Source organism: Notothenia coriiceps, unplaced genomic scaffold, assembly GCF_000735185.1.
Source record: "Notothenia coriiceps isolate Sejong01 unplaced genomic scaffold, NC01 NC01_scaffold00000339, whole genome shotgun sequence".
In the NCBI taxonomy this organism is placed as follows: domain Eukaryota; kingdom Metazoa; phylum Chordata; class Actinopteri; order Perciformes; family Nototheniidae; genus Notothenia; species Notothenia coriiceps.
Window position 1 is genome coordinate 24,794,305 of NW_011333040.1, and position 25,584 is coordinate 24,819,888.

The window sequence follows — 25,584 nt, forward strand, 5'->3', positions numbered from 1 at the left end:
ATAGACAGGTCAAAAGAGTTTCGTTGTAGTGACCAACTCTTCATATCCTGGGCTAACCCTCAGAAGGGACAAGCCCGTTACCAAGCAACGGCTCTCCCACTGGATTGTGGAAGCGATTGCTTTGGCCTATGCGAGTCAGGGTTTGCAGGCACCTACGGGTCTGCGTGCTCATTCGACTCGTGGTCTGGCTACATCCTGGGCTTTGTTCAAGGGTGTCTCCATCCAAGACATTTGTGCAGCAGCGAGCTGGTCCTCACCGCTCACTTTTGTCCGCTTTTACAGGGCTAGACATCTCTGCTCCTAGTGTGGCCCGAGCAGTGCTGGGCCCAGTGTTGAGTCAGAGCTCTACCTGTTAAGTTCTGGTTGTTTTGGTGATTTTCGAGATAAGCATGTCTAGCAATACGGGAGTTTCAATATCCCATAGTGAGACATCGAACGGAGTGTTATGAATGAGAACTATAGGTTACTTACGTAACCCCAGTTCTCAGAGTAACATGAAGTGAGATGTCTCACCAGACGGCCCTCCTTGCTAAGGTGAAGCGAGAAGAGGTGCTTATTTTGAATGACGCTGCGACGTGGCGCAAGCTACTTATAGGGTGGGTGGATTCCCTGACGTAGACGTCAAGATCACCAGCCAATCAGGATTGGCGTAATGAGATTGATGCTTCTGTTTGCTCCGCGATGAGGCGCATCCCATAGCGAGACATCTCACTACATGTTACTCTGAGAACTGGGGTTACGTAAGTAACCTATAGTTAGGTAGTTGTAAACCAACAAGTCTTAAGGACATTTCTGTGTGCACCAATTCAAAGCTCAGCATGGTCCTGTGGTTTCTGCCTTTTCAGCATTAGCTTGTTGAACTTTTGGACCAGGGGATTGCCCCCTGACCTGTTTGAATCAAATCTAACCAGATTACTACCACAGCCAGCTCTATGAGCAAGCATAATCCTTCAATTGCTAATATAATCTGCTTTTAAGGCAATTATTTTCTGAATAAAATTTGACTTTCACACTTTAATTGACTTAATCAGACTTTTTCTTTATTTAAAAAACATATATGTTTCAGCTCAATCACTGAGGGGCTTATTACCATGTTCATTTGCTATTCATTCATTTATAATAACCAATCGCATCTGCCAAAGGGGACATTGACTGTATGTAAAGCTACTGTATACTGTACAGTCAATTGACAATTGAATATATTATGGAAATGTTTTACCTTGAATAACACATTGTATGCAATATATCCTTATAGGTCCCTTGTGCTAGCATTGCACTCGAGTGGTAAAACTGTTAGGATGCAGCAATACGTTGTGAGTCTTCATTGCAAACCGAGCGAAAGCTGCAGATGAGGAAAAAACAGTTAACATATGCATAATCAAGGCAAATGTCAAAAGGAGCCCAAGCATGTCACACTGTTATCACAGCGTGATGCATCTGCACAGGGAACGCAGCAGGAACAGGTTCTCTCATCGGGGAAAAAATGAACTCCAGTTTGAATGTAACACATCCCACGCAGTTACATGTGTCATCTTAAGGGTGTGCCTCTCCTATATGCTCAAGTCACTCACCTTCTAAAATGGTGTTGCCTACTATATATCCTGTAATTGGATGTAAGAAATATCTGGCTGAGGCGCTAATGATACGGCTGGATGCTGATAGACATCTGCTGAGTCAAATGGAAGCAAAGTACAACAAAAGCGAAATATCTCCTGTTTGTGGCATACCAAGAAGATAACGTGATTTCTGAAAAATTTGTCAGTTAGGCCTGGCTTTCTTTCTCCTCATTGCACTTTCATTCTTGCTAATGAGTAGACAGGAATTAGGGCACAGTACATGAGGGAGGTGGAGTGGGCATTGGGCACAGATCGTTTCACTTCAATGTTATAGATTCAGAAAGATATATTCCACTGTTGACTACATCTGAAAACAGAAGCAGAACACTTGCAGCTCTGTTTTGAAACAACCTAACAGAAGGTATTGCATGTCACAAAGTTATCTGCTACTGTGACCCCTTTCCTTCCTCGGAACACTGAAGCGTCTTAAGGCGTCTTGGCTCCTCTGTCCAAAACTGGGTTTCTGGATGTATTTATCTATGTATGAGACCAGCATCTAAGAGTGTGAGTGGGAGCAGTGGCATAGAGGATGGGCCCTGGCGTGTTTCCAGCTGTTTTGATGGCTCCAGATTGCCTCTGCGCTGGTATGATGAAGCAGGCACCAGCAGGCCGAGGAGCTGTCAAAAGAATTACCCCAGCTCTCACTTATCCATGCATGGTGTACCACCCCGTGGCAAAATACAGCTACTGCATATGGCGGAGGAGGAGGACAACAACGAGTGGAAGGAACAGGAGGTGGAGCTTCGATAGAGAAGCAGCGAGCGATTTTGAGAGATTTTAATTAAGCATACAAAGCAATTTTCCCCCTTGCATCCCAAATGTCTTCCCCTTCATTGTTCCTCGAGTTGCTAATTAGCCCAAATATTAGTCTTGCAGTGTGAGGCTAAGGCAGCCTCCCAGATGGTGTAATAGGTGCGTTGCAGCACATGCACGTATTCCCTAACGAGACATGACATGCTGGATTCCTACACTGACAGCAGCTGCACTATACCACATGCACAGGCTGCTGCAGACGGATGTGCTTACAGATACGCACATCGAATATAGATAGATGTTGAAGATGTATATACATGTCAATACACAAGTCACTGTACACCACATTGGCTATACACACATACAACCTGCTGACTTTGCACGTTAGATAAGTCATGTGCAGAATGTTATTGCATAATAATGCCCTCAAAGGGTATTATGGCTGAGTTTAGCATTAAAAGAGGTGTTAACCATGCTTTTTGACAGCATACTGTGTGTATGCTGTTAAAGGGGGTAAGGTTTGTACTTCAGTAGAAATAATATACAGTGCAGCACTTGGATCCGTCTATCACGGTTTATTTTTGACAGCATACTGTGTGTTCATCAACAATCTTTAATATAGTGAAAAATGAGAAAAGACTGGTTGCCTCGTGCCTTAAGCGATGTTCACAGGTGTGCTGAAAATTGGATGAACAACGGAACACCTGACAGTTTGAACAATGTCAGGGGCCTGATTTTCACATTTTTGTTTGTTTCCAGACCCAAAGGAACTTACGAAACCTCTAAGCCTTTGTCAAAGGAATACAGTGCGTATAAGCTGCAGATTATGGCTTTGTATTTCTGATTTCTACAACTTGTTATAATAGGTATGTTGAGAAACCTTTAGAGAACAGCTAAGACCAAAGACTGAAGCTTGACTTGCAAATCAATAAACCTGGAGGGAATGCTCCTTTTTAATAGTCTCAATGGGCTGAAAAACCTCATTCTAAATCTTTACCATCTTGGCACTCACATGTATTCTTGAGAGCACGAGCTGAAGTCGCACGTAGCACCACTGCAGTAGACACACTGATCCATTTTCTATCTTTGCTCTCATTTCGTGGCCCTAATAAAGGGGCCATATCGTCACAGGGCAGCAGATGTGAAGTTGGCCTGTATTGATGTTGTTTCTTTCTGAATAGAGAATGGTTTCCCTTTGGAAATTCACTCAGCTGCCAGGTTGTTTTCACACATTTAATACCAGTGAGTCTATTATTTGGATTGTATATACAAACTACTCAAAGGCTGCACTGAAGAAGACATGAGCAGCTTTGAATTATTTATGATATCTCAAAGCCATGAAAACATTTTCCAAAAGCCCTTTGGCAGGTGTTTTCCGGCAAATTTTGAATTGGGCCTGACGCCCTGATCCTGTGGGCTTCACAATCCTGTGACATGCAGCTGACAGCTCTCCCTTTCTGCAAAGCCTCCTCTCCTCGGGGAGAAAGAAGGTGGGACCGTGTGCCTGCCTGGCTGCCATAACTCCCACTCATTGGAATTACAGCCTCATTTGTTACTTCTCTGAGAGTTGGCCCCCCCAACCCAATCGCCTCTGTTTCTTTTAAAAATCTGAAAACGATGTTGTCTTGTGCTTTATAATACATAACATGATGGGTTGGTTTATTGTTGGTGGTCTCCATCTCCTCTCTGACAGCTTCCCATTGGCTTATCTCAGACAGAAGCTCCAGCTTCAGTCCTCTCAATTTATTCGGATATTAAACACGGGAGTGCCATTAAAAATGACTGGGCTTCCAGGATTGGATTTGTGACAGGTGCTCACTTTGCATCAGGTAATGATTCCCCCACATGTCATCCCATATTTCAATCTTTATTCCGACTTTCCTTATTTACTGAATTTTGAACAATCTCTTATATGAATTTAAGCAGAGTTGACATCTTATAATAAATATCTACCACAGTTGTGAATAATTTGATCCGTTCATTCGTAAAAAAAAAAAGTCCAGATTATTCACGAGTGGAATTGTCTTTACATTTACGAGATGTTGTAAAGTGTTTATCACATAATTACTTTTCTTTGCAGCTGTTTATTCCCAATGACCAGACTCCATGCTGTATTGTTGAAAACAGTTAACAAACGGCATTTACCAAAATACTATACGCTTTTAAAGCAGAGAACACATTTTTATTATCAATGCATATATTTGATTTTGCTTCCTAATTTTACCTTGGGCGCATTGTCACAATTATAGTGGATCCGATTTTAGAACGATGCATTTTTAAAGGGGGTAAGGTTTGTACTTCAGTAGAAATAATATACAGTGCAGCACTTGGATCCGTCCATCACGGTTTATAGCATCAATGATTTTCATGGCTCATCTTCCCAGTGTAAACATACACCGGAACAACAGACACTTACTGTCTATATGTTTACAGTATAAACTATAGTTATCAATAATATATCAAGAATAAGTTCAATACTTGCTGCTACTAGAAACTTCTTTCACATGGTCTAAGTACTAGCCAATATTGCATTGACAAACATTTTTCAAGTATTAGGGGCTCCGTTTTTGCTGGCATCTGCTAACACTGTCTATATGCAGCTCTTTGCTTTAGCTGCCTGGCAGGAAGCAGACAGTTTAGTAGTGAAAACTCGTTTGTCACACACCCCTGTCATCTGCAGCAGACCCCAGGAGGGCGTGGAGAAATTGGATTTGGGTGAGGAATATGACGGAGTCATCCCAGGGGATGGATGTGACATTGGCTCTGTGTGACGAGGAAGTGGTGATGAGGTGGTGTGTGTACATTTGTACTCTATAGCCCCCACCACTCTCCATCTCTCCAACTTGGATTCTATCTGTCTCAGCACTACAGCTGCAGTAATGGCTTTGTTATTGGGTTATGGTTTAGTTACACTACCGGAAATGCTGTTACAACCCCCTGCCAGCGTTAAACAATCTCCCCTTCATTTCTCCAGATGGCTGCCTAATGCTTTGAGTAAATGCAGTCACCCTGAGCAGAAGCTCAATATTCAGGGTCCACAGGCTATTACAATTCTTTCGCCGCTTTCTTTTTTTCCTCAGTCAATATCAATTTGTACCTTTTTGTAGTTTGTCCCTATAACATTGGAGATACAAATAGCGGATGCAAGGCTTCTTTTTCTTCTTTACATTAACTTTGGTACTTTGTATTGATTGAGAGTTTCCTATATATTCCCTTTGCAGTGAGATTGTATTGGTTTGTTTTTAAAAATTCAATGTTTTTTACTATTATGATAGGATGTACCATTTCATACAGTAGTTGTACAGTCCTGTTTAGCTGATTTCTCTATGCTTTTTCTGCTTTATCAAGAACTAGAAGTCCCTTTCCTTACAACTTCACATTCAACACTGCACTTCCTTGGCTCCTCAGCAAATCACCCGCCAAGTGTGAGGTGAAGAACAGCTATAGAGAAACTGGGGAGTACAGACCTACATATATATAGATGGAGACTCTTTTCATTTTTGTTGGATTGAAGGCACCTACTAAATTGGCCCAGAGAAGACAGGACTCAGACTTTGGAGGGAGATTGGGTAGCTGTCAGCTGTAGTACACGGTGTAATGGGATGCTAGACATATGGCATATCCTGTACAAACTGCTCTTGGATGACATATCTGTACACAGCATTTCAGAGTTTGGAATCTACCCATTGATTTCTTTGTTTTGTCTTCAGTAATTTGAGTAGTATAGTTGTTGGATCCATCTGCGGTCAGATGGGGTGTCCTCTGTCAGTGAGACAGAGTTTTCTTCCCTAACAAACTGTATGTCTCATAATCACACCCACAGACACTCCTGGAAGCCCGTAGTCATCTCTGTGTTTGTCAACTTCATTACCATTCCTCTATGAATGAACTGAATGCTCGATGTCAAGTCAGTGCAGGCTGCTAAGTTTGTTGCTGCAAAGCTTGTATTGCAGTATTCAGTATGTGAGTGCATTTTTCCAACAGACACATAATAGGATATCTCACTGTGTGTTTGACCAGTTCACTAGGGGTTTCGTTGACTAAAGAGATTGAGTCGATTAACATTCATACATTTCTTTTTACTAATGGGTTGTATTTTTTAATCTGCAAAACATTATTTCCCTTACATTCAGTAACAACTTTAAATCCTGTGTTTACCAAGAATGTCTCATCATTTTCTTGAAAATGCAGGAAAAAGGCATAAAAAAAGGCTATTAAACCATAACAAGCTTTAGCCAACTAATCAATTAAGATGGGGCAGCCCTATAAATTACATAGCTGTATTTGAAATATAAAGTTACATTATATTATCATTAAATGATATCCACAAGGACGTAATTAAAAGCTGAACTGACATGAATAGACATTGGTACAGCGTAAAACTGCTACACTCCATTGTACTGCTATTCCTGATGTTGTTTTCCTCCTCATTCTCTCTGCAGAGGCGACCATCCTCAGCTACGACGGCAGCAAGTTTATGAAGGTCCAGCTGCCAGTGGTGATGCACACAGAAGCCGAGGACGTGTCTCTGCGCTTCCGATCCCAGCGAGCCTATGGCATCCTAATAGCCACCACATCTCGGGACTCTGCTGACACCCTGCGTCTGGAGCTGGAGAGCGGCCGGGTCCGCCTGACTGTCAACTTAGGTAATGCCTCGGACATTGCACCGACCGCTGCAGAAAAGCCATCATATGTCACACACACACTCTCTCCCACACTCACACACACAAACACCATATACATATTTTGAAAAGAAGGAGGAGGTGTAAAGACTTTCAATGCCAAAAGTCTGCGGCTCTCCGCTCACTGCCAGTTGAGCACACACATGTCGTTGCCCAGCAGGGAATGCTCGCTGCCCAATACATCAGCTGACCTCAAATCAGCATCCGTACATGTGTATTGCTCTATAGGAAAATGCCCTGACAGTTCAAACACTGCTCTATTCCTTCCTCGTTTCATTTCAAACACATCCAGTCATCATTCTTTGAGATCTAATCATTCTAAAAATGTGTAATATAAGTTATTACCTATCAGAAAGCCAATATTTATGAGTTGTGGCCAATCAATGCCCTGAAATCATGTCTTTACCTTTTGCACCTAATTCACAGAAATCAGCAACTGTCTCTTAAATGAGCAAACTTGCCCGTAGCAAAAAGAAAATTGAGGACAAAATATAAGAGTCAGTGCGAGTGTGTTTATATGTCCTTATTTGCTCAGGAAAGAATCCAATGATGCCTGTGAAAGTTTAATATCTCTCAAACGGAGCAATGCCGCACAAATGATAGCCATCTATTTCTCCTTTCCACTGGCTAAACAGAAATGGGCTTCCTAAGCGCTGCTGAATAGCTGTGCATACAAAGTAGACAGTAGTCTGTGTCTGCTGTCAAACACAAGGAAGCATGTGTCCCGCCCTGGAAGACAACAGCGCCACACACTGACAGGGCTGACAAGTCGAATAACTGAGAATTCAAAGGATTGCCCTCTAATGAAAACAACAGGCCGCCATGTTTTGTTTTCCTTTGAATTATATTTGACACTTTTAAGAGTAGAGTTTGTCCCCAGCCATCAGCCGCTGAAGCCTGTCTTCTCCGTCCCTCCTTAAACAAAAGCAGAGCATTCCCTGTTCGGGTAGGCTAGTGCTGGTCTCTGGCTGTTTGCGACCACTTTTCTGCTGTGGTTGACAACACACGACAGGCAGGGCCAAATGGGAAGGAGGGAGCTCAATCTGGGTCACCTTTCTCAGAGCACAACATGAGCTAAGCCTAAGAAACAGAGAGGTAAAAAAGTGGCAGTCAAGATCCCATTGATGTACGCTAGAAGATTAGCTTGTTATTGTATTGACTCTAAGTCTAATGTCAACTACAGCTGTTGAAGTATGATCAAGACTTTTGTTAGTTGAAAAAATAAAAATCAATAATAGTGTTACCTCTACTAGTTTTCACTTATGGAAGTAATATGTTATTTTACTTCAAGTAGATTGAAATATGACTGTTTAAATAATTATGTATTATATGTTATTGTAACTGAATAATTAGACAGAGTAGCATTTTCCAATAGTTGCGATGAAATTCTACCTACTTTATATTATGCTGGAAACATTATCAGATCATTCATTTGCATAAAATTAACAATACCATATTGGTAAAAGTTATAAGTAAAACAAAATTCTTCAAATTTAACTTAGTAAATAAAAGAGTAAATAAGTATAACATGCTGATTAATTCAAAGTATCAAAAGTCAAACAGCTAAAACAAATTACATTTCCACGTAAGCAGCATTTTAATTCTGGTTGATTTCAAGTTAATTTGACCTACTTTAAATATGTTCAGAAGTAAAATGTATAATGTAACATTACCAGGTAATATAAGTTCTAATTGTTATAGTGGAGTAAAAGGTAAAATAATGTAGCCTAAAAGGGAAAAGCTTCCTCCTGGCCCTGTCTGACCCTCACCAGAATCTGATGCTCTCATACTCTATAGAAGATCTTATCCTTTCAACGTAAATCTCCCAGATGTTAAACTTTGCGTCTGGCTATTGGAAGAAAACATAGCAATACAAACAATGTCATGAACATAACCTCAGTTCTCGTCACTCTCTGTTCTACATTGCTGGAACATGTAGTGTAAGCCATGATGTGCCCCTCTGGCGCCGCTCCACTGCAGAGCTTTCACCAGCTCGCTGTAGCTCGGGGCCGCGGGTGAGAGCATCAGAGGACGGAGAGTGTCCGTGTGTGTGTCCCCAGAGGGGTGGACTGTATGCTTTAATCATGTCTGCAGCTGTAACATTGAAAGATGAATTTATCTCTCATCTATTCTTCCCCGTCTAGATTGTATCAGGATTAACTGTACCTCCAGTAAGTTACTGTTCACCTTTCTTATTCTTCTCTAACTCTTGCTGTTTCAAGATATTCATGTTTTATTTTTCTAAAAGTCTTTTACGTATCCATGTTTACAATTTACAAGTTAAGCCATTTTAATTTGATACTGACATTAAACGATCGTTAAGCTGTGAAAATGTGATTTCCGATGTGCAATGAAACATGTCTGACTTGCAGTTTGCATTGACATATACGTTACATTTTGTCACACTGAGTCTGAGAGCTATCGGAGCATAATAAATGCCGGGTGTTGTTGTGTACATCAGCTGTCCAGGACAATGATGAGCAGTAGGGAGGACATGGAGGGAGGCTTGAAATAATGACAAACCCAGATATGGCAGTCAGCTGTGATCATACACACTGAGTTGTTTCTAATTAACGATCCATTTCACTCCTGAGTTTAGGCTGATATAAAACGCATGCTTTGGGAGTGCAGGTATTTTAGACATGCATGATTTCCTTGTCTCCCCCTAGCAATTCTTTTTTTTTCTACTTCAGTATTTCACGCTGGTTGTAAATTGATGAGGCCATTCAAGGCAAAGAGGAAATACAGAGTGTGATTTTATTATTGTCATTAACCTGCCTCACAGAGCAGAAAGAAAGGGATGAGGAGGGAGGGAGAGAGAGAGGATAGATCTTGTTGTGATTTTCATGGAGGATATCTCTGTTTGTGTATGTGTGTGTTTCTAAAAGGGGTTACATTGCAATATTTTGGGAGGTAAAAAACCCTGCCATTCCTTATTCAGGAACAGTGATGAATTAATAATTACTTCTCTGGAGTCATAATACGTGAGCCCTCTTCCTGTTTAATTATTCCGAAGTGACAGACATACTCTCAGTACCAATAAATACAAGGTGAAATTACACAGTTTAAGCTCTATAATAGAAGTGACAGTCACATAGTATAAATACTGTAAGGACACACAGTTCTCTCTGAAAGTGTTGGATCTGTTTGTGTGTCTGTGGAGTGTTACAGTACTTGAAGGTCACTCCTTGATGAGAAGCGGAGATTTGCACAACAAACGCCTCCGCACAGAATCACATGATGTGATCTCTAGACATGCTTCTGTGAGCCAGCCCTTCTTAACACCTTTCTAAATGCTAAATAGCATTGCTCATGCGTCTTGCATTGCATCCCTTGTTTGTGTATGCAAACAAAAAGCTCTGAGCTCTAATTCCCCCATCCAAAGCTTTAAAAGGTCATTCTTGGTTTAAGAGGATGGCACAGAGGCGTTATCAGCAGCGCATACATGGACTCCAGTGGTTGTTGTACGAATATTTTCTACTTTGTTTTTTCTATCTTCAGTTCTTTATTTATTTGTACTCATAGTATCCAATTCCATTTACAGTAGTAACTAGCATCGTTTAACCAAAATAGTTGTGGCAGTAGTGTAAACTGGTACTGGTTGAAGGTACATCAAAAAGTGAGCAATCTTTAGGATGTTCACTTATTAGTTCAGTCCCTTTTTTATACATTCAAATAATAGTCTTATATTATATTTTGCCATAAGATTATTTGTATAGATAGAAAGACGTACAATACTGCAGATGGTTTGGACGCATAGCTAACACAGAATTCAAAGTAAAATATTTTGATTCCATTAACATTTAATATAATGCCATAGGGAAAGTGAATGTTTTAAGTTAATTAAAGAAGGAAATAAAACATAAAACAGCAATCTTTCCATTAATACATCCAGACCTAATTGTGTCATAAGAAAATGTTTAATTGAAGTTCTAAGAACTGTTGAGCCAGTGCATTTCCACTTATGAAGTACTTAATCCTTTTATATAGGTTATTATTTTTCTCCGTCTTATTTTCGTCCTCTTTTTTTCCGGTGTTAATTAATGTGTCTTGTCAGGCGCTGCAGCTCCGGACAACTCGGTGGATGAAGAATTTCAGCACCGACTCAAAGAACACATCACTGTCAATTAGAGAGCCGGCTCCCTGGGGCTGCCCAGAGCTGTCTGAAGAGCACACTGCCACTTCCACTTAAACACTGTTAACAGAGACTGAGTGACAACAAACTGAAAATATGAACCAAAAATATCTTGTGACAGCTTGGCTTTTTCTCTTCTTTTCGTGTGATATTCTGGCCCTTATATTATTCATTAGCTTGAACTGCAGTATAATCAAAATGTAAAGTGTATCCATAAGGGAAGTGTCATGTTATTAGTCTCTCAATGACCTTTGGTAACATCTCAGGCATCTTTTCTCTCATAATTGATGCTTTCGGCGCATCAAAGTATCGTTTTTGACTTATTTACTGTGAAAGACTCTTTTACATTCATATTTTGCCTGTGTATATGTAAGAAATAATAGATGCAAGGTTGATTCAAGGGGAGGATGCATACATGGATATGTACATACCTGCTGCCTGATCGGCTGAAATAATTACACTAAATTGCCATTAATTCCATAGTCTTCGCCTCACACTAATGCTTGTTTGAGGACCACTGTTTTTATGACTGCTAATATTTGTTGCAAGCTCTTTATTCGACATATTTACTATTTCTCAGTGTATTGCTAAAATGCTGTGACTAGGTTGAGCGCACATATTGATTTGAGGTTATTCAGGGATATATTATTGTGAATATAAGTCAACCTAAAGATAAAACCCCCCTTATGAAAACATATATCAATAAGGTAGTTAGTGACCATAAGTAAATGACCAGGATGAGCAAATTAGGATGCAGTTATTCATATTGGACCCCACTACACCCTCAATATTAAATGTGTAACAAAATAAACGGACAAAATTTCAAATCTTTAAAAGTTTTAAGCAAAGAATTCCGCAAAGAAAAAATCATATTACCTCAAATAAGACAATCCACCAGCCTCAATTGTAGATAAACCTTGCTGCTGTATTTTTCTACACCAATATAAACAGGAGTACCAAGTGAGGAGAAAGAACAGTGAGGTGTTTAAAATTAAAGAGCAATTATGTGGATGTTCTTTATGGTTGCACTGAATTAGCTAGATAAAGAGGCTAACATGTTGGCTCAGTGGTCCTTGCAACAAACATCAGCTGCTTAAATGAAAAGCTGGGACTAAACGCTGACATCCCCCAAAGCTCCAGCATGCTGATTGACTTTCCTGTCAGGCAGCAGGTAGTTATCATGAGATAGTTACGCCGTTATTGCTCAAATATGCTGTTATCCTTTTGCATTAAATTGAGCCGTGTTCAAAAAACCAATCCAACATGTTTCGTATTGAGCAGTCATAAATGTAAATGCCCACAAACTGCTGATTATTATTGATCGTCATTTATTGTTTTTACACTATGTAATCTCTGCTTGCCTAAACAATGGCTTTATAGTTAGCAAACCATTGATTAGTTCAGCAGGTTGCCTCACATTGTAGCCTGCTTTCCTTGCCATGTGCGCTGGACTCTGATCTCTGTGTTGACGGTAATCCAGCAGTAGTGTCCTGCTGCTTGGTCAGTGAGTCCCCCCCCCCCCACATGGGTGAGTCACAGTGTCTGGGCAGGCAACACCAGTATCTGGCCTGTCATCCAGCCAGCCACAGCTGATTGACTGGATAATCACATCTTCTCATGCTGCCCTGTGCCACACTTCTCCACTGTTCCCTTGGGCTCAAAGTCAATGAAGCATGGAGGGATCACTGTAGATCCATCACTGCAGATAGATCACCATCAGTGAGGGCAGCAGAGAGGGCTGGACGCGGCCGACAGTGGTCTGAAGGACCTTAATGTCTGGCCAGCAGCTGGCTGTTTGGACCACAGACTGTAAACCCAGGCCCTACAGTGGTGGATGTTGTGCAGCTATGTGCTCCTTAATACGATTGACCTCCTTTCCCCTTTTCCTTAATTTCCTCCTTGGAGAGCAACAAGGACAGGATGATGGAAGGCAAAGATCAAGCATGCTTTCAAGTCCAACTCCATCCCATTATTTCATATCTCTCCCCCTTAATCCCTCGCCAGTCGTCTGGTTTCAATCCTGCCCCGGTGTTAGTGTTTAGTGCTTACAAAGCAGAACTGTGCCTCTGAGATTGAGTGTGTCCCAATGCTTTGGCACCCTCAGATTTGCATATACACATTGCATCGAGTCTTTGAAGATTGCAGAAAAGGAGGAAATAAATAGCCATAAATGGGTGCAGGGTATAGATGGCTCCCATCTGAAATACTCCCTGCTGTGGGCAAGGTTTGCAGAGTCTGGGGATTTTAAATCGGTCACAGTGGTCCGTCCTTATTGGCCGGTTTGGTTATGTGTGCACATCAGGGGAACATCAGAGATACACTGCAATTCCAAGATGCTCTGAGACGGAGGGAGGCTACATGAAATAATGATGTGTTGCCCCAATTGGACCATTGTTGGGTTTCTCAATGCAGGAGTGTATCTTCGGAGATTTTGTTAGTTGCTGCTAATGAGATCATTTATCTGTGATTCTAAATCTGATTAACTCTCCTTGAGGATTTGGCACCTTGATCCTGTTTGACATCTCTATTACTGCCCTCAAGCACTGACACACTTAATGCAAAATGTATGTTTTCAGGAGTCAATGAAGGACTCAGAGGTTTATATTATTATTATTATTATTATATAGTTACATTTTCAGTTAAATGGGATGATTTATGGATTCAACATGTGCCTTAGACTTTGTGTAGTTTTGGTGACTGACGATATTTGCTACCTCCTACCAGCTGCTTATTCCAAAACACCCATTTATTTTCAAAGGGTGCTGATAAAAATCACATTCAGTATTTCCTGTTTTCTGCATTAGCGGATTTCCAGGGACAATGGACTGCCTGTTTTGCTTTTAATGGGTTCTTTCACCACCAAGGACATTGCTCCCATTATGCAAGTATTTATTTCCTTATCTCTATTTCATGTCATGCGCTGGGCATGAGAGGAATCAAATACTGGGTTGCTCTGTCGTAGGTAAACAAGATGGAGAGTGATGCTCAATTGTTTAGTGCCTTTCTCCGTAGTAGCCTTTTAGTAGTTAGATACTGCCCCCTAGTGGCATCAAAGGAAGGAAGAGATATCATAAGAAATCTGAGACCAGCCATGAAGAAAATACTCAGTATCCCCTGTTTCATTAGAACATATATATTTACAGAAAACAGTTAGTGTGGATATTGTTCATAATAATATGACATCCTTATTATGGCCTCCCTCCTCTTAGTTTGAGGAAAATGTTGTTCAGGGACAATTCAGAAATGTGATGCTCTATCTAATGGTGCGACCAGTACAGCAAATGCAAGTCAGAATGATGTATTTTATGGACCATTAACTATGTTTACCTTAATGTTTTTTTGTTTCTGTCAAACAACTTAACTTATACTCTCTGCCTCTCTTTTGGCGCCCCCTTTTCTGTCTCTCAGCCTGTCTGTAATGTATATGATTTGTGTGAATGAATATCTGTTAACCACTGTTTGGACTGTCCCGCAGGCAAAGGCCCAGAGACTATTTTTGCGGGTCAGAATGTGAACGATAATGAGTGGCACACAGTGCGTGTGTTCAGGAGGGGCAAGAGTTTGAAACTGACCGTAGATGATCTGCAGCCTGTGGAAGGTACTTCTCCCTCTTCTCCTTTCACAGAATAATTATTCTTTAAATCTAAATTAACCCATAACATTTGTTTTGCTCTCAGATTCTAGGTAAGACATATGCTCTAGTAATGTATTCTCTACAAATACTGTGCTTTGTAGAGTGCCTTTTTTTTGTTGTGTTTCTTCATTATTGATGCTCCCTTATCCATTTTGGACAAAATATGCATTTTTGTTGCCGTTTATTCAAAAGAAATTCACAAGACGATTCTCAAACCATATCCTCTAAGATAATTAGGTTAAATAAACATCTAAAATAGGCTACACAGTTTGATAATAACTCAACAGGCTCATTTTACAGCCAAATTATGTAGATTCACTGTCTGTAGGGGCCTTGTTTGCCTTTATTAGAAATGTTATTATTAGCCATACACAATGTTCTGTTCTGTATTTTACTTGTCTGCAAAAGTTTTATTGTAAAATATCCCCAATAACACCCTCCTTCCCTCCCTTCCTTCGTCTGCTGATCAAAGGTCAAATGGCAGGCGACCACACCCAGCTGGAGTTCCACAACATTGAGACGGGCATTGTGACAGAGAAGCGCTTCATGTCCATGGTGCCGTCCAACTTCATTGGCCACCTCCAGAGCCTCTCCTTTAACGGCATGGCCTACATAGACCTCTGTAAAAACGGTGACATTGATTACTGTGAGCTCAACGCCATGATTGGCTTCAAGAACATCATCGCCGACCCCGTGACCTTCAAGTCGCGCTCAAGCTACGTGACCCTCACCACTCTGCAGGCCTACTACTCCATGCACCTTTTCTTTCAGTTCAAAACCACCTCCTCCGACGGCCTCGTCCTGTTTAACAGCGGCGACGGAAACGACTTCATCGTGGTGGAGCTGGTCAAAGGGTGAGTGGAGGCAAAAACTCAAACCGACTGTTCTCCCATGTATTTCAAGTAGATCTAGTCAGATAAGACAAGATGTACTTTATTGATCCCAATTTGGGAAATGTTTGCGTTGCAGCAGCATTAAAGCACATAAGTAGAAAAAAAGTGTAGAAACAATTGTAAAATGTAAACATCTCAAAAAATAATTAAAACCGCATCAAGTCACATTCACTTTTGGTTAATCTTCAAGGGCATTATCAACTAACCAACCAACCATAAGATATGTTATTCCTTTTTTTCTATGCATTTCATTTTGGAGTAATTACAGGAGTCATTGGGGTTGTGGCAACCTGCTGTCAGATTTATGTTTCTCGGGGGATTCATAATTGAGGTTTGTCTTTGCGTGGGTGCCTTGCTTGTTTTAGTTTCAGATCAGGTAGCTGCACAGTAACTACACGGCTCTTCTCTTTGAACACTTACCTGAACCTGGTTTAGACATCAGCAATGACTAAGACTGTCAAATGAGTTTAATTTGAGTGAAGCAAGTTGTTTTCATTATGTAAGACTTTCCATAAGAATTAGCTGTAACTTTAATGGTGAAGCTCTTCATACTTTATGACAGTTTCCAAACAGACTATAAGTCTTGACAGCTATTTATGCCATCACCATGGGAGTTTCAATTATTTTCTTATCATCTCTATGCCAGAGTATTTACTTAAAGAGCTGACGGCTATTACTGTTCTTTTAAATCATGAAGGCAAAAACAAATACCCAACATAAAAGGGCATCGACTTCACAAGGGCACATTTCTTATTGCTGAAATGCAGCTATAGAATGACCCTCTTTTAAGTAATGCCTGGAGTTAAGGCATTATTCAATGTGCTAAACATTAAAGGCATACATTCTAATTAAAATGGGCACGCACATCATAATTTGCCTCTAAACCAAAGTATTTAAGACCAATTTGTTCGGCTCAGCCCACAACCTTTTGTTAATTCTCCAACCTGCCAATTATTTAGAAGCTTCTCAGACAGCTGCACTTTCTGATACTCTCATATCTGCACAACTGAATTCACAGGCACACAGCACCAGCAACAACAAACTCGCTCTTGCTCCAGTTTTAGTTTCTTCATGCACTTTTCAGTTCACTTTTTCCGATTGTATTAGTCTTGTTATATTCTTATGCATTTTGTCTGTTATGTGTGTAAACAGTCTGAAAATAAACTGGATTCCAAAACATTTATTTATATTTTGGGATTCTGGAAACAGCCTTTTCCATAAGCTATCATGTCTCACGTTCCGGTCCATGGTTGCATCGACTCACGCTGTTAAATATCTGTTTCCAGTTACCTGCACTATGTGTCTGACCTGGGAAATGGAGCCCACTTGATCAAAGGCAACTCCAACAAGCCCCTCAACGACAACCACTGGCACAATGTCATCATCTCCAGGGACACCAACAACCTCCACATGGTCAAGATTGATACCAAGATCACCACGCAGACAACCTCAGGAGCCAAAAATCTGGACCTGAAGGGTGTGTAGGAGTAGAGAATTGAAATACATTTATATTATAGATTTCATTAAATTGGGGCAGCAGTGGCCTAGAGTCGAGAGGAGCATATTTGGGACTGAAAGGTTGCACCAGCAGGATAAAGCCTGCAGGGGTGGAGGGAAAGGCTCGGCCCTCGCTCATTACCAACACCCACTCAGGTACCCTCCAGCTAAAATCTCAACTCCATCTGTTCAGCACCAGCACTAATGGTGTGCGTGTGGAGCAGCCAGTTCATACAAAAGAGCATTCGGGCTCAGCAGACCAACATTTTATTAAAGTTATCTGAAAGAATGAACAAGATAACAAGTTTTCTCACTGGAAGGATAAAGGCATAATTGGTGTGCGACTTCGAAGAACGTTGTAATTATTACATTTGTTGACCTAGTACAAAGCAGATGACAAAATGTAAACACAATTATATATAATTGATATTGCATTGTTGCACAGTTAAATTGTATTTGACAAATATATAATTATTTTTAAGCAACGTGGTAATTAACCTCTTGCACTGTTTAATATGGATTATACTTTCAAACTACCTTAATTAAGTAAAGCATAAATGTTATCTTTAGGTCTTTAGTTGGGAAATCCATTCAACAAAGGGTGGTTATTTATACATTAAAAAGAGAGCTTGGTACCATGTTTTGTTTCCACTAGGGGTCAGTATTGTCCTATTTCTGCACAGGTAACCTTTATATTGGCGGGGTGGCTAAGGAGATGTACAAGGAGCTGCCCAAACTGGTGCACGCCAAGGAGGGTTTCCAAGGCTGTCTGGCGTCGGTGGATCTGAACGGGCGGCTCCCGGACCTGATGTCAGACGCTCTGGACTGCGTGGGTCAGATAGAGAGAGGATGTGAAGGTGAGTCTCTCGGCCGAGTGAAGCAACTATTTGGTGCTTTCAAACTTTCGTTTTTGTATGTGGAGTTTACTACATGTTCTAGCTTAAATCAGGTTCAAATTGTATTGATCAGTGCCTAAAAAAAAGGAGAGATATTCCATTTAATCATCCTCTTTCCCCTCGTTATCTCAAAAACTATCATGCTTCAATGCTTCTAAGCGCTCTCATTCTCATACTTTTCCGACACACATGCACTGCAAAGCACACCCACAATGCCAACCTGTGGAACATAGTTTAACATCCATAAAGTGTGTTAGTATTCTGTTAGAATGCATCAAGCTCTGACACTCCTCCACAGGCTATCATTTCTGTTTCACTTAGCCATAATCTGATTATTCTCTCTGCCATATTTGTACTGCCAGTGTTATTTCTCATTTTATCCCCATTCTGTTTTGCTCTATGCATGCTCGCTGGATCTGAGAGTTTGCCAGAAGCAATCCTTTTGAATTATGTATGAAGCCTCTGTTGCATGCATGAATATCATTTGTCCAGTCTAATGTGTGCACCACATCCAGAGACAATATTTGATTTATTTTTCAACTTCACTCACTTAGTTCCATTTCACAATTCATCCACTCTATTGAGTAGGCTTCTTCTGATCTTTTCATGTTCCCACATTACAAATGTAATCAAATGTTGCGCCCTGTCAAACGTGCTGTTATGGTTTCGTGCCACACAGTATCAATGGACCCTCTCAATGGAAAATGGCTTCTATGATAACGCATTTATTGAATTGCATTAAACCAGTCAGAAGGTTGCATATATGTTTGCTGATAGTTTATGACTACAGCAGAGAAATCTCAAAAATATTCATGAGAGGAAATATGCAGTTTCTATTACTGTAAATCTACTAAGCATCACAGACAAAACTTATACACCCCATTTTAATGGCCTAACATGCATGCATTTTTCGTATGTTGCCATTTTGAGAACTGCTATTACAGCATGGCTTAATCCGGCCTGCATTATACAATACATTTCCCCCTCTGGCTCTTTGTGAGGACAGACATCAGCCTCATTCCTCGCTCTGTCTCTCCTGCTCCAACAGTCTGTGTTCCTGTTACTCCGTCTCTGATGTCTACTTGACTAACAGCTGGTATACTTTGCCTTTTCCTTTCCTATTATTTTGCTGACAAAAGTTGCATTGATGAAAGCTGACTTGCAAGGTAGATAGCTTTCTCCGTTTGATACAGAGTCTGATGTCCTTCCTCCCCTTTGCATCTGCAACACCTCTGCTGCCCCCCTCTCCCCCTCCTCCTCACAGTCTCTCCCTCCACACTTTCCTCTCCCTGAACAAGATATCTGTCTAAATCGTATTCACCCACCAAATGAAATGGGCTTCTGTCCAATAAGAATACAAGTGTCGTTACCATCTTGTATCAAAGTCCAGGCCTCATGTTTTGAGTCACACTCACATATTTTATGTTGTCTTTATTATTTAGTTTTTCTTTTGTTTACATACTATACATATAGAATATACTTTTGTATGACTATAGTCTTTCTAATAATGTTTTGCCTGCATGATTTTCCTACTTAATTTCACGTTTTTCATGAAATTAATCATTGTTATTGCTAAGCCCCATGTTTACCAATGCCATATTACTGTTATCATTTCTGGCAATTTAACCACGTTTTAAGTAAAAAGTATATTAAGCTACATACTTTAGACTTTAAAGATGTAACAGTTTAAAGTATGCTGCAGAACTAATGACAGTGGCCATCAATTAGCCCAACAAATAGATGAATTCTGATCTCTTATATTCACTAGACATATTTACAAATAACATAACAATAGTGCAATTACACATCTGTTGCTTCAAAGACTCCCAAATACTATGTCCTATTCCATATGTGACACATTAGGCACATTATTATATGGAAATGTTTTTTTATACTATAATAATGATAATAAACTATATTTGTACAATGTTTTACAAAGTGCCTTACTAAAGATATAACCAAACGACGCAATATTCAAAGGCGTAGTAATAAAGAAGGAAAACGGATGTACAACACTCCATAAACAAAGATGCACATCAAGACTTTACATAACGTACAAGTGCATAGGGAGTGAGTCACAGCCTGTTTATAAAAGTGTGATTTTAAAAGGGATTTAAAGATGAGATTTTATGTCATTAAACAATTGTAAGCTGGTAAATCACACGTTGAAAATCTAGTTAGACGCACCATAAATAGAGATGTATTTCAATACATCAGAATAATTTGTTACCATGAACTTAACCATTGTTTCTTGTTGCCAAAAGGACACTCTGTACAGCATTTAACTCTTTGCGTTTTTCAGCCTTGAGTGGGCTACAGCAAACACTTCAACTATTAAGCAGTTACCATAGCTACGCTGAGGCCGAGCACTGTGGCCGAGTCTGATTCCAAAACCAGAGTATGGAAGAGGAGATATTGAATTCCATGTCTGTAAAAAACAAACAAAAATAAAACAGCTGAGCACCCAGAGTAAATAGATACACAGCAGATACAAAATATGCCTCTCATAATTGAAATGAGTACTAAAAAAAGATGTGATCCACATGGCTGCATAGGTGATTGGCTAATGCATCCAGCACTATGTGTGTCATTATTCATGTTATATGATTATTACAACAATTGCATGTATTTAAATATTGAGATTAGGAAAGTTAATATTACTTAACAAATAGAGGGGGGGTGGGGGGTGGAAAAGGTAAGTTTATTACCCATAACATTTGTCAAAAAAACAATTAATTCCAAAATAAAAATATTTTACAAATCTATACTATATATAAAAATATTTTAGAATACCAAAATACATTCATACTAACCCGTGCCATTCCACTTACATTGTCTCCATTAACTGAACTATCTCAGCTTCATCGTCACACAAACGGACGCCACAGTCTTTACAGCTGTGTACTCACTGTGCTCTGGTCCAGACTGAAAAAAGAACGGAATGACCAATACGCAGGTGTAATGATGGATATAATAAGATTCACAAGCACGGAGATTAAACACATTGACTGCAAACACATCTGAAACAATATATTTCAACATTCTAAGTACTTGGATAGCTCCGGCCCATACTGGTTACGTACTGTGTGTCATTGTCGTTTGACCTCATTTACAGCCGGTAATAACGTGCGCTCTCTGATTACTCTCAGCATCTGCATAGGTGGTCAGGGAGGCGTGACACTTTTGGAGAAAGGAGGATGAACTGGATCACGGTGGCCATTTCTCAATCGCGAGGATACTTGCTTGGTAGCACATGTCCTCCGAGTCACTTGCTTCAGAAGCTAGGCAAGAATCCTTCCTGGCATTCGTAAAACGAAGAGTGGAACTGGCTAGCAAGTGTGCAGGTGTGCGTCATATGAGAGGCCCCGCGGCCTCGGTGGAATTCCAAGTATGCTGGAGATTGGAACAGTCGTTCGGCGGCACTCGATGACGTAGCATCCTTGAAATATTGGCTTGGATGCCAGTTTCCTCGCGATTGAGAAACGGCCCCTGTGTACTGTAGACTCATTTTAAACAGTGGTGTAACCATATTGGAGCTACATCAGATCTAGACACAGTTTCAATGAACACTGCTGTGTCTTAAAAATGCAATATTTAAATCAGGGATTTAAATAAGATAACATAAGGGAATTCATTTAAAAATACATGTAAAATCAAATATGGATATCACAAAGGACAGGTTGTTGCTGTTTTTTTGTACATGTGGGTTGTTTTTATTGTGTCTGTCTACTGATTCTTTTTTGGCAGGCAGTTGGCTACAATCTGGAAAATGTGTAGCAGGTTTACAAAACATGGCTAAACACATTTTGGCATAACATATGTATGTTTGTTCTGTGTATGCTTCTATTTACTGAAGCCTATTGTCTGGTACTGTATGTTATGCGTGACATTTCATTTCACTGCAGAGCCGATCTGCACACTGTGCGGTTGGTTATTATAAAAGTCTGCTCACCAAGCTGCTATTTGTCTTCATATTCAGGGCCCAGCACTACGTGCCAGGAGGACTCGTGTGCCAACCAGGGAGTGTGTCTGCAGCAGTGGGAGGGCTTCAGCTGTGACTGCAGCATGACAACATTCGGAGGGCCGCTGTGTAATGATGGTAGGAAACCACTTCCTGGTCTCTTAATAGTCTTTGCTTATTTTTTGTTTTTCAAATGAGTCTGACAAGAACTAGAAAGCATAACTTGATATATGCTTTGTGTTGCCCTTACATTAAATGAGATGACAGGCCTTGTAATTTAATTAAAATCCAAACAGATCACACATAATACCATGCATCATAGGACTCTCAAAGCATTAGATGCCTCCTTCATTCCATCTGCTAAGCTAATTAAACACGTCCAGAAAAAAAATCTCAGTCCCAGACCTTTAAAGGTGGGTGTTATCTTTAACAGCATGTCCATTTTTATCCTATGCTTTCACAAAGCTTTTGTGTTCCAGCTCATTATTGTTTCCTCTATGAGCTATATTTGTGTCCTCACAAAGCACATTTGTGCTTTGATAACTCTCCAATTGAACTAAGTAAAGGCCGTAACTGTGCTTATATTTCAGTATCTTTGTTTTGAATTAGAAATCGGCTTTACTGATATTGTTGGGAGGCACTTGTGATACCTGGCTGACAGTTCAGTGAAAGCTCATTAAGGTTTGAGAGATGTACAACTAGAGGGAGCAACACACTTTGTGTTCTGCTAAATAAAACGTCTACAACTAGTCAATCAAGCAAACCAAAAACATTACACGAACCAAAAATGCACTGATTATTTATTTCACTTTGACCCCACTGCATGTTGTTTAACATTGATCCCAATTAAAACCTTAAACACACCATACAGATTTAAACTTTGAGCCCCATGATGCAATTTAAAAGTTCAGTGATATTAATCTCTCTTAAAGACAGTTAAATAGGGCTTTTGTTTAAAGAAGTCTGTGCTCATTAATGTTGAGCTTTGGAGGAAACTAGGATAATGTCTGCCCCTCCTCCCGAAAATGGGCTACTTCCTTATGCAAAACATGCACAGGGGATTTTGTTTCGTCATTATTTTTTTTCTGCAGCGGTTCACACAGTAGGGGTGAATGGGCAAAGTGCTGAACTGCATTAAGGAGAAAAGAACAAAGTGGGCACTCTGGAGATGACACAAAAAAGCAGAGGAGAGAGCACCATAAATGTTAATGCATTCTATGTCTCTTCGACCAGCTTGATAAGACTCCTTTGTTATCAACAGAAAGAGTTAACGGATTCCCGTGCAGCTTCACACACTGAACGTATCTGCTGCCTATGATAACACTAAAAGGCTTCTTGTGTCCATGATATGTGAGTGCGGGTGTAGCTTGTCCTGATCCTAGCCCTGCTCTGCTCGTTTTACTCTGCCTTTCATTCCTCAGACCATGTTTAGAAGAACAGCAGTAGAGATGTGCAGAAGGTGTTAAGGGATATTTAAATGTCGAACTCCTCGTGAACCTTCCTTGTGCGCTAAAAGGGAGAAGACATGCAGCTTTTTTTCTCCTTTCTTCCTGTCATACATATTCATCCTGAGCAGGCCTATACAGTACATCTCATTTACAGCACTGGGAGCTGGCTCACAGGACATGTACGCACATATTATAGAATATGAAAAGAGCTCTACCTGCTGCGTCTAGTTGTAGTAGCTCGTTATTCCCACTGACCTGACAAAACAATGGGACCGATCAATGTGCAGGCCCTGAGAATAGAATATATGTAACCACATCACTTTCCAGGAATTCTCTTTCCCAACAGAAAAAACGGAACTAGTCCTCACAATAATAATGCAAGCCTCCCTCTGCCAAGGAAGCTCTATGAGTAGGAAAAACGAAGCTGGAGATGGTTGGGTTTTATCTGCGTTGACGGATTGTCATGGGGATAGAGGAAAAGGGGATGCGTCAAAAGGAACGAGAGAAGCGTCTCTGAGGAAAATATCACTCTTTAACAGATATATTTGCATAAGCTGAAATGCAGGCAATTTATGACAGAGCAATGGGTCTCTGAGAAAGCAGCCTACATGGGGAGCTCGCTGCATTTCCACATATTTCTCTAGTGGGTAGTCTCACCAGGAGAAAATCTCAATTTCTTAGCCCCCTGGCCCTATAACATTCACAGCCGGGATGCATTGTGCAGCTGTCAGTTACAAATCATAAGGGAACTAATATTATGTCTGAATCTACAGTACCATTTTATCGTTAAGCTCATTCAAAAAGTAAATATTTTTCAGCAAAATACTGTGTATTGATACGCGTGTGCAGTTGTACTGGAACATTCCCCTTTTCTTTACTAGTTATAATCACTTTATAATCCATTGTAGCTCACTCAATTAAAAAAAAAAAAAAAAAGAGCCACTATGTGACTGTGACCTGCAATTCAAAAGATTCACAACATTGTTTTAATTTGTTGCTACAGTTTTTATTATTATGTTGATCGACTTATCTGTTTTAAGAATGAAATCAAAGATGCATACAGTAGCAACTCTACAGCCTTTTGTCAATGATTCCTAGCTGCTATGAAGTTGTGATAATACAATTTGTACCGTATAATGTTTAGCTGTACAGAGAGGGCTGGGGTATCATTGACTTGGAAGCATTTGTAAAACCAGTGAAGTAAAGAAAAGTGTTTGGGAAAATTGCCAGTCCTTCAAATCACTTCTCTATAAGTTATGGCCAAACACACACAGGGCTTTCTGACTGTTTTGTCCTATGGGGGATACCGACAAGCGTACGCAAGTGAAGAAGACATCAGTGAGAACATGAAGTGACACCTCTTTTTCTTCCAATCAACACATCTTAAGTACCCGTATTGGAAGAGTATCTTTAGTCAAATTTAAGAATGATGTCATCTCGTTAGTTGCCTATAAGCTTACCCTATATAAGTGTCTTTACATCTCCCCTGTTTTTTGCAGCACACACTCTGCAATGGTTTTCTTTTCTTTTTTAGTAATGTAGCCTTCCCTGGCTGTGCTTTGAATGTGTTATTATAACAAATATTCATCTTTTCAGAACAGCGCTGCACCTTTCAGTTCAGAATGATTGGCGGTATGATGAAATAGATATAAAAACAATCTTCAAAATGTCTTTTCATCATCTCCAAAACACTTAATCCAAGTGATGTGCCAATACTTTTTTTGAATTAACTGTGATGATGTTTGAATGACACTTTGTCTTAGTTATATTTTTAGAACCAATTATTCCCTACAGTCTATGAAACTAGAGTAGGAATAGAAATAGAAGCCAAGCCAGCCAATCTCTCTCAGAACATACATGCGAGAGGAACTATGATGGTGTAACGCATGCATTTGGTCTCATCACTACAAGCTGGTTTTGATGCCAGTTGGAACCAAATGGCATGTGGGTTAGGGGATCAGAAAGGAGACAGAGGCGGCATGTTTCTGTGTGTGATCAGGTCATCAGTAGTACGGTGCAAGCGCATGCCCATGCCTGGATTCTTCCAAAGACAGGACACTACCAGTCTT

At 40.2% G+C, this 25,584-nt stretch overlaps 1 protein-coding gene across 1 annotated transcript in view; it reads left to right on the forward strand.

Moving 5' to 3' along the window:
• The window catches only part of LOC104952680 (neurexin-1-like), a 379,092-nt gene that overhangs the window by 177,039 nt on the left and 176,469 nt on the right, over window positions 1–25,584 (forward strand). The window contains exons 11-17 of the mRNA XM_010779550.1: window positions 6,812–7,015; window positions 9,196–9,222; window positions 14,662–14,784; window positions 15,293–15,674; window positions 17,000–17,190; window positions 17,894–18,067; window positions 22,086–22,205. Of these exons, the coding sequence (XP_010777852.1) occupies window positions 6,812–7,015; window positions 9,196–9,222; window positions 14,662–14,784; window positions 15,293–15,674; window positions 17,000–17,190; window positions 17,894–18,067; window positions 22,086–22,205 (1,221 nt within the window). The remainder of the gene's footprint in view (window positions 1–6,811; window positions 7,016–9,195; window positions 9,223–14,661; window positions 14,785–15,292; window positions 15,675–16,999; window positions 17,191–17,893; window positions 18,068–22,085; window positions 22,206–25,584) is intronic.